Here is a 16,419-nt window from a genome sequence, read left to right as displayed (position 1 = left end):
TCATTCCAGCCCTAGTGAGTAGTTAATGCCTTGGACTATTCCTATCACCATGGGTTGCCAGGCTACCAAATAACGAAGCCAATCCAGGATTTGTCCATATAAAATGTGTGTGCGCTCCCAGCTACATCTCAGTTAAGGAGGTTGCTCTGCACATGGCCAGATAGCAGAAATATTTGTAAGTATCATTTGCAAATATAAGCAATGGCATGAGTGGGCATTTCCTTTCATAGTTCTATGTGCTCATTTAAAAACTCCATACATGATTTTTATAGCATTGGTTATAATTATTATTATTTTAAAAAAATATTTTTTATTGATATTTTACAGAGAGGAAGAGAGAGGGATGAGAGTTAGAAACATCAATCAGCTGCCTTTTGCACAACAACTACTGGGGATGTGCCCGCAACCAAGGTACATGCCCTTGAACGGAATCGAACCTGGGACCTTTCAGTCCACAGGCCGACGCTCTATCCACTGAGCCAAACCGGTTTCGGCTATAATTATTTCTTATACACCTAATTTCTAATAATAAAAGTTGATACCACAATCCCAACTGTAAAACAAGAATGAAAGGCAAGGGTCACATACTGAAAGAAGGAGGAAGAGGGGAATGGCAGCACTGGAAGCCAAGGGTAACGGGAGCTGCTGTAACTGAGCCAAACAGCTCCGGGCTTTCCTGTGGGCAGCTCGTCAGAGGAAATTCATTGTATACTAAAAAGGGGAACTTGTGTTCATAGGTAAGATATACCTTTCCCTGGTATCTTTGATAAATTGTGCTGAGGGGACTTAATACATCATATCTCCGATAGCAATGTTACACGCATGAAGGCAGGTTTTTCACATGTGGCTTTTTCTTCTATTTAGTCTCAGTAAAAAGAGCACCTGCAATATTCAAAAGTTTATTCTCAGAAGACTATAAAAATAAACCAATTCTTCCTTATTACCTTAATGATCATTTAAGGTGACACTTATGATCACATTGTGACCAATTTTAAAACAAAGATTGATGTACTGTGGTTTTATAAGTTATTCACCCAAAATGGTTCTGGGCTCGGTCTCCTCACACGAGAATGGAAATTCAGGGAGAGCGGATGAAAAGGAAGGAGTATCACACACCTTTAGCTTTGGTTGTGCTTGGGTTGCACGGACTCACTGAGAAAGGCCCGGCCTGTGGATGGAGCTGGTGGCTGCAGGCCTGTGGATGGAGCTGGTGGCTGCAGGCCTGTGGATGGAGCTGGTGGCTGCAGGCCTGTGGATGGAGCTGGTGGCTGTTGCTATAGTGAGGCTCTAAGGACCCAAAGACCCATCAGTGCTGCCTCCTCTGCTGCCCTACAGGAAAGTCTTTCTTGGATTCTCAACCCTCAGAGATTGGGGGAGGGAGGCTGCTGCCAGCAGTCATTGTTAAAGTGCATTTAGGGTTGGTGAGAGGCGGGAACCAGGGCGGTATCTGCTTTAGCACTGTACAGTTTAGGGGCCTGAGACTCAGAAAGTATAGAAAGGCTGTCTCTTCTGAGAAGAGAGGGTATTTGGCAGGTTGATACCAACCTCTCAATGCCTCCTGCTTAAAGCGGGGTATGTTGTCATCCCATTCACCCCTGGAAGAGATACGTGTATTACGTGTGTTACGGCCTTGAACCAGTGGCTGAGGACTGAGTGTCTGCAGTCAGCTCTGGATGGGGCCATCAGCTGCCTGTGCCTTAATGACATTTGGGTTTATTTAGATGGGGATCGTGGTTCTCCAGAAATCCTAGTTGCTGCCATAAGCCGACCAAGCCAGTAGGTCTTCATTTTCTTTCAATATTATTATCACTAGGATTTAGTCTAAGAAAAAAAATGAGGGCATGGCAGGGAATTTAAAAAGCCAAAATCCAGGGGGGAAAGTCCTACTTAGTTCTGGAAATAGTAAAATTTGGTACACCTTAAAAATACTTTTCCATACTCTAGTTCACATTTGGGGCTTTTAAAATTAAAATTCCAAGCTATCTGTTTCTCTCTCTCTCTCTCTCTCTCTCTCTCTCTCTCTCTCTCTCTCTCTCTCTCTCTCTCTGTTTTCTCATATATTTACCTATCTTTTGCAATGTCCCATCACATTTCCACTAACGCCCTTATACCGGAACATATGGAATATAACGAGTAGAGTATGTCTCTTTTGGCACTTCAGTTCCTAACCAGAATAGCAGCAGATGCAGGGGAGAAAAGAGACCAGTAAGTGGTTTTGATGAGGTAGGTGTTTTGGGAAAACAAACAGTTTTCTGTTGTGACTACAATGGAGATAATGAAAGTTTAGATGGAGGAATGCATCACCAGAAACATGTAAGATAACGTTTCACAACTTATTTTTTAAAAGGATACGGGTTACTGATCATCCTCTTCAAATCAACCTTCTCTTTGCAGTAAGGGCAGGTCTGCTTTTTACCAACAATACACCAACCTCGGATGCAGAATTCATGAAAGCTTGGGCATCTTGTTAGGGAAGCTTCTAGATATGAAAGGCAAGGTTTGCTTTGTGAGGACATGCTGGAAATGATTCCATCTGTAGGGTGGAGTAGTGGAGGGTGAGAGAATGGCTGTCAGTCATGACCTGATTGTGTGTGTCACTTTTTGAGGGAGATCCTGGAGGACAGTGGATCCCCCAGGACTGAGCTTGGAGTCAGAGCTGCAATAGCTTTATGGCCCTAAGGAGCTACCAAGCTTCTTGGCCTTACTTTATTCTCACAAGAATTAAATTAGATTAAGAATGTGAAAATGCATTTTTACGGTAATATCTTATGTAAATGCATCATTTTATTTCTCTGCCCAGCTTACTGTGCATTTCTCATGCATTTCCCACAGCATTCCACTATTCTACTCTTGTGCATTACTCACTATCTATACGTGATCAGACTTGTCTTCGCACTTAGATGAATTTAAGTTATTTGTGGTCATAAACTTACAAATCTTTCTATTGGTTTCTTATATTTTTTTATTACTGATAAGGAGCTGGTTGTCTTTAATAAAATGTAAATCTAGGCATTTGTCAATTTAGTTGTATACATCCCCTTATCTAGAACGTCTGGCCCTTTGCCTCCAAAGTTGAGAGTGAACCCAGTTTCCCACAGCACTATGTGTCACTCTGTATCATGACTGTCTGCTCACATGTCTCTTCTGGACCATATGCTACATCTCATTCATCTCTGTCCTCCGCACCTTAGGCGGAGCCTAAGTGCCTATGGATTGCATGGATATTTGAATGAAACACTCAAAGCCAATTGCTTTTGCAAATATATTTTCCCAGGTTCCACAACAGTGTTGATTTGGGTAGGATGATGACCTTTAATGAGACCCATCCTATTGATTCATTTATTTCTATGGCCATTGATCTTAAGGTGGCTTTCTAGATCAAGATCTCATGATTTACTGCCTGGCCTACCACACATCCATGTGAATAGCAATGATATAGAAGGCCCTGCCCTGACAAATGGAGGGTCGTGGGGGTGTAGACAATCAAGGCCGTGCGAATAATTCCTCAATATTAGATCTGTGTGCAACTAACAGTTTCCACTATTTTATATTCTTGGGATTGGGGTCACTTTTGCAACATGCTTGGGTGAAGATAAAGTGGTGAATTATAACAAAGGTTTGAAGCAAAACCCATTTGGCCCTTTGAAAGGGCTGGAGCCAGCATTGAAAAGTTCACCTCCTCTTTAAGATCCTCTTTCATCTCCAGAATCTCTACGCTTCTTTGCTACAGAGCAAGACCTGGGCCATTAATACTCCCTGCAAAGCAAATTTAAAGATAACTGCATTTTGGATTACATACGCACACATGTACAATTCCCAAGGAGGGCTTTTAAAGGTGGAGAGAGAAAATATTTCCACCTGCAAAAGGCAGCAGGGGCTCTGTTCCAACATTTGAAAAGTAAGTCATATTTAAAACTACAGCCAGACTTGGACAATTTCTATTAAGAATGATAGTTTTTTTGGGAAAGGTATCCCACTGAAAAATCAACATTGAGTTCCATATGGGGTATCTTTGTTTCTTACCTTAACATGTCAAGGCCTAAATGTTGGAGCAAAGGTTCCTATTACATTTCAAATGCATCTGATCCAGTGTTTTACTCTCAGTATTGAATAAGTGTAATCTGTGTGGATTAAAGAGAATTGAGTCATAAGCGCTGCACATCTAGGGTCTTACTGACTGAGGTAGGTGGGCTTTTCAGGCAAGAGGCAGATGGTTTAACTGCCTCATAATGCCAGAGCTTTGAACTGAGTGTATAGCAATATTGTAAAATTGATATTACACTATAAAGTAAAGTATTATGTACTTAGAAAAGAGTTAAAATACTGGTTGTTGGCCAGCCCAAGCACAACTTTGCTATCCAGAGGCACATGCGTAGGCAGCACAGGGCTCTTGATCTTGGCGTCTTTCCACATATTGAGGTTCTCCTCAGTAGTTACTGGAGTTCCCAGAGAATGCTCATCTCCAGGCCTGGGCTTGACTGAACCCTAACACCCAAGATCCTTCAGCCAGTAGATGGCTGTTCGGGGCAGAACTCATAGGTAGAGGAGCCAAATGGTCTAAGAACTAGGTGCTAACATTTTGGTTCCTCCTTTTGTAATCTACAGTGTCCTGCTGCCTGTGGCATTATCCTCTTTGCAGGACCAAAGCTGATATTTGCCTGTACCCGTTACCACCAATGACACAAGCAGTTTCCTAGGATGACAAAGCAAAACACACCTTGTCGCTCTTGGTCCTGTGAGCTTCAGACACGGGGCTCCACCCGCCTAGTCCCAAGTTTCTCCCTGCACCTAAAACTTTACTTTTTTTCTCACCCCTCAACCCTCTTCGTTCCCAGGTCCTTCTTGGCTACCTGTTCACTTATGGCTTCACCAACGGTCCAGCCAGCATCCTGAAGAGATGATGAGCCTTCCTGTCCCTGTGGCACTAAAATTCCTTTTAAAAAAGGAAATTACTGGAGCAGAAGGTTCACCTTAAATTAGCAGTTCATTATTCGCAGGGATGATCAGAAAGTCTCAAGAAGAAAGATGGGCAGAAGGATAAAGCAAAGCAGGGGAAATGTGGATAAGAGGAGGAGAGAAAAGAGGGTAGGTGAGGAGATAGTCTTAACCTGATTTGCCATCTCCCATACCCAACACAGATTATTTGAAATGTGCCTCCCAGTATTGCTTCACGAAGACCAAATGGTTTCCCATGAAAAGGATACACGTGATTGCAGGAAAGCTGGTAAGTGTTTTCAATGAGCCCCTCTTCATCGAGCTCCACAATGATTTTTTGTCCACAGACGGCACAGATGCTGTCTGACAAGCTCCTTGTGGGCATCCCACTGTCGCTGTAGAACTGTTGGGACAAATGCACAGAGCATTGTTGAACAGGAGAGCACAGACCATTCTCTGAACACAGGGAAGACACTGCCAGGCTTTGGGACAGGGAGTCTTTACTGCTTCCTCGTTGGTTTAGAATTTGAAACACTTTTCCCCATAGGAACAATGCTAGTCTGTGTGAGGTTTCCAGACAAATACCCACAGAACCCCAAATAGACCCAAAGTACATTGCTAAGTATAATCTCCACTCTAATCTTCTGACAAAGGAATCATTCAAGAGGAACAGTTTCTATTCAGGGATGTAGCTCAGAATCACACAGGAAGCTTTTAAGCTTACCCAGAGATTCATAGCTCTGGAGTAAACCCAGGTATCTCTATATTTCTTAATCCTCATGTGATTGTAGTGCCTGCGCGCACACACACAGAGACACACACATGCATACACCATCAATTCAAGTCACTGGGGGCTATCCCAATGGCTCGAGGCATTGCGTTTACGTATTTGTTAGCTGAAGTGAAGATGACAGAGGATGGGTGTGATCAGGTGAGAAGTCTCCAGAAAGTTGGTGCTTCAAGACTTGTTTGTCTTGCTAGGTTAAATCTCTTCTTCCTGACCCACTGGACAAGAGGGGCATACAACTCTTCTCTTCCTCTGTTGCCCATCAGCAAGCACCAGAGGCCCTGGGAATTTTTAAAGGGGTATGGTTTCTGGTTTTTGTTAGAGGAACTGGGGGTGGAAATGCTTCCTCCTTTGTTGACTTTAAGCCTTATAAGAAAGGCAGTTGGCCCACAGATGACACATGGCAGAGGAATCCCAAAAGGTATCTTGTTCCAGCATTTCACCACAGAAGTTGGATTCTAAGCTCAAGGAAAAGGGTAAGATAGAGCCTATGGAGATGGGTGGAAAGGAAATCAAGATAATGTCTACTTAGCCCTGCCCCATAAATGGAGAGAGAAAACAGTTCAGAAGATCATTCTTGCCACTCACACTAGATTTTCCATTTCAGATCGGCTGTGTACCAAGAGACATGGCTGAGAATTCCTGAAACCACTGGGTCTGCCCTGCAGGCTTTGGTTTATGTTTAAGAGATGTGCGTGTGTCAGACACAGATAGATGCTCCCAATATCTGACTCTGAAATCCAACCAACCAGCAAGTATGTCCATTCTGAGTTTTATTTTTAAGAGTGTTAAACTATTAGGGATTTTTTTTTAATTCTAGGGAACAATATACAGTCAGAATTACATTTAACACACTTTTTATGTTATTTACTTCTTCACATGCTATATAACAATAACTGATCTTTATGATGAGTATTACCCTGAGGCACTGGTTGATTCTAAAGTGTTTTAGTTGCATCACATATGACTTTTATTTGTAGTAGGCAAAAATAATGGGTTTTTGGTATTGTTGAATTTTTAATCTTTTAAATGATGGCAAATTGGATATGCTAGATATGGTTACTTCCAAATAATTGGTATATTTTATTTTAAAAGATGCATTATTTCCTAACCACTTTATATCAAGGAGAAATGTATTTTTTAATTAATTAGCAAAGACAATTTTTGGTGCAAGGAGAATCCAAGGAGCAATTGGGCTGAGAGAACCAATAAAAATTTATTGATTTCTGAAAATGGATGCAAATATGGTGTCAGATGAGACCGTTTCTCCATATACCACAAGTGGTTACAAATAATAAAAGCAACACTTACCCCTATAGTAGAAGCCATGTAATCCGAGCAGATCTCTGCAAAGTCTCTCCCCATTATGCCATAGTAGAGGCCATAGAACAGCGACACAATGCCAAAATCCATGGAATCTCTAGCCTTGATTCTATTGAAAACAGCAGGACAAGAAAATAGGAATGTGGCATTTGGGGGGGGGGGGGGGGGGCAGTGGGAGTGTTGCAGCTAGGAGAGTATTTCCTGCCACAGTATCTAATAGAAACTTGGCGGTGTTTTTTTTTTTCATTGATTGGTATAGTTTGCCTTTTTGTTAATGAAAAATGTTAAATTCTCTAAATTTCCCTAAAATTTTACCACTCAGTGCTAAGTGGACAAAGTAATTCTTGAGAGTCTTCAAATGCTTCTTAGGGATTTTTTTTTAATTCTAGGGAACAATATACAGTTCTTAGACAAGCTGATCCTAACCAATGGTTCTCAAGCTGGGCTGAGCATAAAAGGACCTGGGCAACAATTACATCACACTCTGTGGGGATGAGGCCTGTGCAGCAATATTTTTGGAAGCTCTCTGGACCCCAGGTATCCCATTGGGCAGGTAACATTCCAAACCTCTTTAACAGAGCAATAGTTTTCAGCCCTAAATATAGATTAGGATCACCTGGGGAGATTTAAAACTAGACTGATATGTGAGCCCTCTTCAAGGGCTCTAATTTGGGTGGCCTTGGATGGGGTCTGCACAGAAGTGCTTTTTAGGAGCTATGTAGATAACAACTGTAACACAGCTAGGGTTGAGAATCCCTGCTTTAGACCTCAGAGTTTACATAATGCTTTCAAATACTTTATCTTACCTAAAAATATTTGAGATAGAATCAAGAATCAACCTCAAGTTTTGAGGCCTTTTGCTACTATGTCATAGTTGTCAGGTATTTGGATTATATTTCAAATACAATAGGATTATCTATTAGAACCTCCTTTCTTTTTCAAGAGGAAGACCTTTATTTAAAAAGTAAATAATTAGTCTCTAATTTAATTTCTAAATCTTAATCATTGCATATTTGGTTTGTTATATCTATCAACAGTCTCAATATTAGCAATGGGACTGGGTGGGTCTGATTGAATTGGGAAGGGAGTGGAGAGGAGTTGGGTAGTCTGTCTCAGGAACTTTATTCTGGGTGTTTTTAGGCTCTGTTAATCTGAGATGGAAATGTAAAGGTAGAGAGTTTGTAGACTTAGAGGGTACAGATCTTTTGTGATGTGACTTGGGAATTCCAACACAGGTGGCAGCTTCATCCTTTCAAGATTTGCCTGGAGATATATATATATATATATATATATATATATATATATATATATATATATATACTAGAGGCCCGGTGCACGAAATTCGTGCATGGGGGCGGGGAGGTGTCCCTCAGCCCAGCTTGCACCCTCTCCAATCTGGGACCCCTCTAGGGATGTCCGACTGCCCATTTAGGCCCGATCTCACCAGACATCCCTCTGACAATCCAGGACTGCTGGCTCCCAACTGCTCGCCTGCCTGCCTTCCTGATTTCCCCTAACTGCTTCTGCCTGCCAGCCTGATCACCCCCTAACCACTCCCATGCCAGCCTGATTGATATCTAACTGCTCCCCCTGCCAGCCTGTTTGCCCCCAACTTCCCTCCTCTGCCGGCCTGGCCACCCCTAACTGCCCTCCTCTGCAGGGTTGATCACCTCCAACTGCCCTCCCTTGCAGGCCTGGTCCATCTCAACTGCCTTCCCTTGCAGGCCTGGTCCCTCCCAACTGCCCTCCCCTGCTGGCCATCTTGTGGTGGCCATCTTGTGTCCACATGGGGGCAGGATCTTTGACCACATGGGGGCAGCTATCTTGATCTTGTGTGTTGGAGTGATGGTCAATCTGCATATTACTCTTTTATTAGATAGGATAGAGGCCTGGTGCACGGGTGGGGACCAGCTGGTTTGCCCTGAAGGGTGTCCTGGATCAGGGTGGGATTCCCTTGGGGTGTGGAGAGGCCTGGGCGAGGGGCCTGTGGTGGTTTGCAGGCCAGCCATGCCACTGGCGACCTAAGCAGAGGCCCTGGTATCTGGAATTTATTTACCTTCTACAATTGAAACTTTGTAGCCTTGAGCGGAGCCAAGCCTCCTGATCGATCCGTGGCTGCCGCCATTTCTGTTTGGATTTGTTTACCTTCTATAATTGAAACTTTGTATCCTTGAGTGGAGGCCTGGGCCCACCAGAGTGTGTGGAAAGCTTGGCTTCCTCTGTTGCCAGGGAAACCCAAGCCTCCCTTCTGGTAGCCATCTTGGTTGGGTTAATTTGCATACTCCCCCTGATTGGCTGGTGGGCGTGGCTTGGCTGGTGGGCATGGCTTATGTAGCAGAGTGATGGTTAATTTGCATATTACTCTTTTATTAGAGAGGATTAAGTGCTTTATTTACCCCTTCTAGCCCTCCTCCTATCCCCAGCCCAGGCCCTCACCACACTATAGTCTGTGTCCATGGGTTATGCATGTATTTATACAAGTTCTTTGATTAATCTCTTCCTACCCACCCACCCACCCCTGCCTTCCCTCTGAGATTCAACAGTATGTTCCATGCTTTTATGTCTCTGGATCTATTTTGTTCATCAGTTTATTTTGTTATTAAGATTTCACATATAAAGATCTAAAGTGAGATCATGTGATACTTGTCTTTCTCTGACTCGTTTATTTCATTTAGCACAATACTCTCTAGATCCCTCCAGCTGTCTCAAAGGCTAAGAGATCCTTCTTTTTTACTGCTGCGTAGTATTTGCCTGAGTAACTTTACAACTAGGGCAATGGGAGGAGTGAAGATGACCTTCCCTCCAAGTCCAAGGGAGCAGGTGTTGATAAAAAGTATAGTAACAGCCCTGGCTGGGTTGGCTTAGTAGATAGAGCATCAGCCTTCGGACTGAAGGGTCCCAGGTTTGATTCCGGCTGAGGGCACATGCCTGGGTTGCAGGCTTGATCCCCAGTAGGGGGTGTGCAGGAGGCAGCTGATCAGTGATTCTCCCTCATCACTGATGTTTCTACCTCTCCTTCTCCTTTCCTCTCTGAAATCAATAAAGAAATATATTTTAAAAAAGTATAGTAACAAACGCATGTTTTCACAGAAGAGGATCTCAATGCAATGATAATCAACAACACTTTAGAGCAGTGGTTCTCAACCTTTCTAATGCCGCGACCCTTTAATACAGTTCCTCATGTTGTGGTGACCCCCAACCATAAAATTATTTTCGTTGCTACTTCATAACTGTGATTTTGCTACTGTTATGAATCATAATGTAAATATATGTGTTTTCCGATGGTCTTAGATGACCCTGCTAGCGGTTCTCAACCTGGGTCGTGATTCACAGGTAGAGAACCGCTGCTGTAGAGCCTAAGACCATCGGAAAACACAGATATTTACATTACGATTCATAACAGTAGCAATATTACAGTTACGAAGTAGAAATGAAAATGAGCTGGTGTCCGTAGCGTGGTGTGACTGAAATCCCCTTTCCTGAACACAGGTTGATTACACAGCCTCAGCTCCGCCGGTGAGGACCTTCTCCACAGCACCTCTCAGCCACCCTCTCCCTAATGGGAACTTGGTCTGAGTCATAGATATAATGATCCCGATTTCCTTTATTTCCCCCAAGATTTTCTTGCTCTGTTATCTCGTTACTTCCCTTTCAATGTCTAAGCACTCAGTTCCTCCTTTTCCAACTGTCCCCAGCAAAAGGGATTTCATGGGTGCTAGAAACAAAACTCCAGAGCTGTACCGTCCAATGAAAATATAGATTGGAACCCTGGCCAGTGTTGCTAAGTGGGTAGAGCATCGGCCCTCGAATTGAAGGATCTTGGGTTCAATTCCCAGTCACGGGCACATAACAGGGTTGCAGGTTCCATCCCCAGCCCAGGCAACCAATCAATGTGTCTCTTTTACATCAATGTTTCTCTCTCTCCCTCCCTCTCTCTCTCTCTCTCTCTCTCTCTCTCTCTCTCTCTCTCACTCCCTCCCACTCCCCTCCCTCCCTCTTCCCATCCCCATCCCTTCCACTTTCTTTAAGATCAAATGGAAAAAATATCCTCACTCTTTGGGTGAGGATTTAAAATAAATCAATAAAAAGAAAGAGAAAAATATTCATTTGTCATAAAAGTTGTTGCATGCATTGATATCTTCTCAATAATTTTTTAAAATATATTTTTATTGATTTCAGAGAGGAAGGGAGAGAGAGAGAAACATTATCAATGAGAGAGTCATGGATCGGCTGCCTCCTGCATGCCCCCTAGTGGGGATCGAGCCCACGACCCAGGCAGGTTCAGCTAAAGACTCTTACCTTGACCAAGGACCCTGCTTTTATTCACACAATTTATCCTAAGGCAATGTGGAGACAATATACTTCAAAGGGTATGGTTTCAATGGGTACAGAAGCATTGTCAGTTTGGGGAATAGCCTACAGCTGTTCAGGTGTTTGGCCAACAGGGGGCAATAAAATGCCCTGAGCTATCTGGCAGCAGACTATTATCTTATTCAGGTTTGGGGGAAGTGCCAGTTAGCCGTTTGCAACAGGTAAACTACATATGTGGCTCACCCTTGTTGAGCTGCCCAAGCTTCACCAACCTTTTGGTAAAACTCTTGTAATTATTACGTGTTGGAATTGGTTCTTGGCAGCAGGTGCCCTTGACTGGAATTGAACCCAGGACCCTTTGGTCCACAGACCGACACTCTATCCACTGAGCCAAACTGGCCAGGGCTCTTCTCAATAATTTACGTGGATCATTAAGCTGTATAACTTCCTTTGGAATGTTCTTTTCTAGGTGGAGTAAGGAAGGGTATTTCTTTAAAAAGGCAAATAAATAAGATATAGATACAGAGAATTTGACCAGATGAATGTTCCAAGCAAGTGCTTGGAGATGTTAATGTCTTCATTGGAGATACTTACTTGAAAAATAAATGAAGTCCACTCAATGAAAATATGATAGCCAAATAACCCACAACACCAAATGTGTAGCTGAGTTTATAGATGAGAAGAAACCATTTGTAGACCAATCTGTAGAGTGAAAAATGGGGAGAAACACAGAGCATGATAAATGATAAAGTATTTTATCTCTTTTAAACATTGTCGTAAGTCAGTTTTGAGTTTCTAAAATTCTATTTATTATGTAATACAAAGAACATAAGTATATTATATCAGCTACCATGTACATGTGTTTCTGTGTATATGCATATATAAATTCATTGTAATTTACCCATCTTCCTCAAGTAAAAATGGCCTTCAGGGATGGTTACTTTACCTGGGACCCTGCCTCTTCCTTCCCCTCCTTTTCCCATTTGGCTCCAGGGTTAGTTAGCTTAGAGTGCTTTTGGCAGGAGTACCTTGGAGGGACAAGCAAAGTTGGGAGGAGAAGTCAAGAGGAGACAGTACCTCCTCCAGGAGTTACCCTTCCTCCTGCTCCTCCTGCTGCCCCCAGCCCCAGAGCAAACAACCTCAGCCCTCATCCCATCTCATCTCCATCACAGAGCCCCTCCCCTAGCCCTGGGATGAACTTGCAAGAGTGCTTCAGCCTCGTTTTTTTCTGCTCATTAGATGCCCTGACCATGACCTCTCTTAAGGCCTTTCCTTCTTCCCACAGGGCCTCAGTGGGGAAGTGAGAGGATGGGGATGGAGGATGGAGTGGAGGTGATCTAGAAGGGAACCCTGTTCATTCCCCTCAGCCCTGGCAGTAAAACCCTTAGAAAAAGCTATGCAATGCTCCACAAAGCTGCTTCATGCCTGGGAAGATGTGGGAGGAGGCTGGCACCCAGCTCCATTCCTGGTGTGCCACAGTACAAGTCCCCCCTACTCCAGCCCCAAGACAGGAAGAGGTGGTGGAAGGAGGAGCCGCTAGCTGGGAGGCTACCTTTGGTGCCCAGAGACAATAGGGGGTGGCTGGACTGATGCTCTCAAGGGCGAAAATGGCGGGAGGCCCTGCTTGCCTCTCAGTCCTTTCTTTCCTCATCCTCCCGAAGCCCCTCTCCTGCCTTCTACACCAAACTTCATTTAGAGTCTCACTCCAGAAACCTGACCCCACCCTCTCACCTCCAACCTGGAGCCCTGTCCCCAACTCTCCCACCTCCCCTGGCTTCCTCCCTGTTGGAGCCATTGCATCATATGCTTTAGTTCTGTGATATTACTGATGTAGTGGTTTTTAAATATATATATATGTTTATTGATTTCAGAGAGGGAGAGAGAGATAGAAAGATCAATGATGAGAGAGAATCATTGATCAGGTGCCTCCTGCATGACCCACACTAAGGATTGAGCCTGCAAACCGGGCATGTGCCCTGACTGGGAATCAAACAGTGACCTCCTGATTCATAGGCTGATGCTCAACCACTGGGCCATGCCAGTTGGTTTTATGTAATGTTTTGATGTTATTTTAAAAGGTACCCCACTTCATTGAGCTACAGTCAGAAGGGACTTTCTGAAACATGTTTTAAGTGGGGGTTGTGGGCTAACTGGAGAAATGAATTGCCATTTACCTGATTTCTATGGTGAAATGCTTTCCTCATTTCAAGCAACTCACATACAAGGGCAGTTGAGAGATTGGGGTGGGAGGGGCGGGTAGCACACCTCCTCCTCCAAGTATCATCCTGCCTGAGGGAGGCCTCAGCAATGAGGAGTTACAAGGCGGAGCGGGAAACCTGCAGGAGGTGACTCCAATCACTGTGAGGCTGTGTCATCACTAAAGGGGCCAGAGTGTCTCCCTGGGCCGTGGGGTGGGTCCTTTTGCTTTGCCAGTGCTGAACAGTTTGAGTCTTTGCTTAGTGCAGTCAGATCAAGGTGGAAGTTGGTGTTGCTAAAAGGGGTGATGATGGGAAAAGTGGCCAACCTCAAGAGGAGCTCCCTCTTCACCCCCAAACACCAGCGTGCACCAGAGTGGGGTTCCTTGAACTCCACACATCCTCTCTCTACCTGAAGGGCCCCTCTCAAGGTGGTGCCAGCACCAGAGGTGTTCCTAACAACTTCTGTAAGTGCAGGGTCTCTCTGTGCAAGGCAGTTTGTTGGTGTAATTAAGCCACAGCCTGCTGTTGGGAGCAGGGGCTTGGCATTTTGGCCGTCTTTGGGTTCTTTCTGGGCTCTGCCACTTACTACCTGGGGGACCCTGGCCACCCTACTCCACGTTTCTTCCTATGACTGCTCATTTATAAAGGGAGGATGACAACACCAGCTTCTAAATCGTTCTGAAGGTTGTGTGAGATAATGTATTAATGTTTCAAAGACTTGGCACATTAAATGCTTACTGGGTCATATTATCATGAGGGATGTAGAGTATTAGCTTTTCCAAATATCACCCCCTACATTTTCCTCCTTTTGGGGGTACAGGTTCCCAGAGTCCAGAACTTCCTTGCTAATTTGATTACAGATAAGCCAGGACAGACACTGGGGTAGGGCTTCAGAGCAGTGTCCACAGAGACTCGATGGGATCAGGCCAAGCTCTTCGTGGCCTATTTTTGAGCCTGAACATTGCTTGACAGACAGCCTGACCGTAGTAGAAACGAAACCCACTTCTTATCTGCGACTCTGCCCCTCAGCCGGGGCTTGGTGTGCTCTGGGGGAGGAACAGCGGTTTTTAAACTGCGTTGGCACCGAAGGCCACTCCTCTGGGGTCTGCCCTCCGCACCATGCACATTTGCTATAATGTGGTGATGAAGCAAAGATCCATAAAGATGCTTAGGGCCCACTACCTCTACTCAGTGAGTTTCTTTATCCTTACTGCTTTTCTAAAAGGAAAGGGTCCCTATTTGGCCTCTTCCATTGCTTCTCTCCAAGCGGCAGCTGGGTCTGCTTAACATGTGAGTGGAGTGGCTTGGCCCTCAGACTATTGCAGGGAGGAGGAAGCTGACATGGGTGCACTGTGGGCACGAGAGGCAGAGGGCGTGGGACCCCGGCCATCTGAGCTATTGGAGCCATGGGGGTAACAAGGCAGCACTTGGGTATTTCCTGTAGTGAAGGTCTCGGCACTGAATGAGCTGATGTGCACAGAAGGGCTGCATTTCACCAGGGGAATGCATTATGCATTGGAAAAGAGAACTGCTTTCATTGAAATACAATGTAGATTATATCCAGGGGATGAAAAGGAAGTACATTTCAATTCATCCAAAACTTAGATCACATCACAAGTCTTAAATAACTTACAACATTTTGTAGGAAGGAAGGGTCCCAGCTGTCCATTTGCTGATGGGGGAACCAGGTCCTTACAAAGACTAAGACCTCAAACTGGCCAGTATAGAAGGTCTCCTAACACTACCCCAAGCACTTCCCAACGTGGGATTAAATTAAAGTGCTCATAAGCCTAAATTCATTTATTTGAATTTCAATCTTTATCATGAAATGTATTGATCTAATTTCTCTTACTGCATATTTTTCCTTCTCCATACTAGAAGGAAAAGCTGATCTTGTCTCTCCCACTTTTTTTTTTAATTTAAAAATATATTTTATTGATTTTTTACATAGAGGAAAGGAGAGGGATAGAGAGTTAGAAACATCGATGAGAGAGAAACATCGATCAGCTGCCTCCTGCACACTTCCCACTGGGGATGTGCCTGCAACCAAGTTACAAGCCCTTGACCGAAATCAAACCTGGGACCTTCAGTCTGCAGGCTGACACTCTATCCACTGAGCCAAACGGGTTAGGGCTCTCCCACTTTTTTAGAGGATTAAATACAAACATCTGAATGGCCAAATAATCATAAAAATATTTTACAGGCGTTTATGACTTATTTTCTGACAAAGATCATTTGTCTTTATTACCATTAAATGGCATTGTCTTATTACCATTAAACACTTTACCTATTTTCTCTTTCTCCTATTCCAGTTTTAGCTGGAATTGGGTTCAGATCTTATCTAAAGAACAAGGAGAGGGAGAGCAAGCTTTTGGGCACATTATAAGCACTTTGGAAAGATGTGAATAATGTGATGAAATTATATAAATGTCCAGAGGTTGACAATGGTCATTAAAATGATCAATGGAATTTTAAAGCCTCGTTTGTTATGAGAGTAATAAATCATTTCTTATGATTTATCAGATACAAACCTCATGCAGAGTTGTTAAAAATATGGACTTCTAACTCTTGCTCTCTTATAAAATGTGTGTGACAACTTACAGTGGAATAAACAAAATGCTGAGTTAAAAATAAACATGCAAACAGTGCTCTAGAAAACTTAACAGTTTCACTTCTCTTTCTCCCTGGCCTTCAATACTTAATAGCTAAAGTAATAAATTTTACAGGCATGTCTGAATCACCATTAAATAATGAATGTGAACTGACAGTGTTATGGCTAATCTCCAAACAGTTTTGTTACTGAAGACAAAAAAAGAAGCATAACATTCTACCACCACCCCACCCCCATTCAAGAAAATGGAAGTT

General features: G+C 43.7%; 1 protein-coding gene across 1 annotated transcript in view; it reads right to left on the bottom strand.

Moving 5' to 3' along the window:
• Window positions 1–16,419, bottom strand: part of RNF175 (ring finger protein 175) — a gene marked incomplete at both ends in the record, with an annotated part of 33,124 nt that continues 16,705 nt past the window's right edge. Inside the window, 5 exons of the mRNA XM_079771682.1 lie at window positions 1–121; window positions 2,353–2,454; window positions 5,205–5,338; window positions 7,034–7,154; window positions 11,951–12,058. Coding sequence (XP_079627808.1) covers window positions 1–121; window positions 2,353–2,454; window positions 5,205–5,338; window positions 7,034–7,154; window positions 11,951–12,058 — 586 coding nt within the window. The remainder of the gene's footprint in view (window positions 122–2,352; window positions 2,455–5,204; window positions 5,339–7,033; window positions 7,155–11,950; window positions 12,059–16,419) is intronic.

Source organism: Cnephaeus nilssonii (assembly GCF_951640355.1).
Source record: "Cnephaeus nilssonii genome assembly, chromosome: 5".
NCBI classification, from domain to species: domain Eukaryota; kingdom Metazoa; phylum Chordata; class Mammalia; order Chiroptera; family Vespertilionidae; genus Cnephaeus; species Cnephaeus nilssonii.
This window is presented reverse-complemented; position numbering and strand designations above follow the sequence as displayed.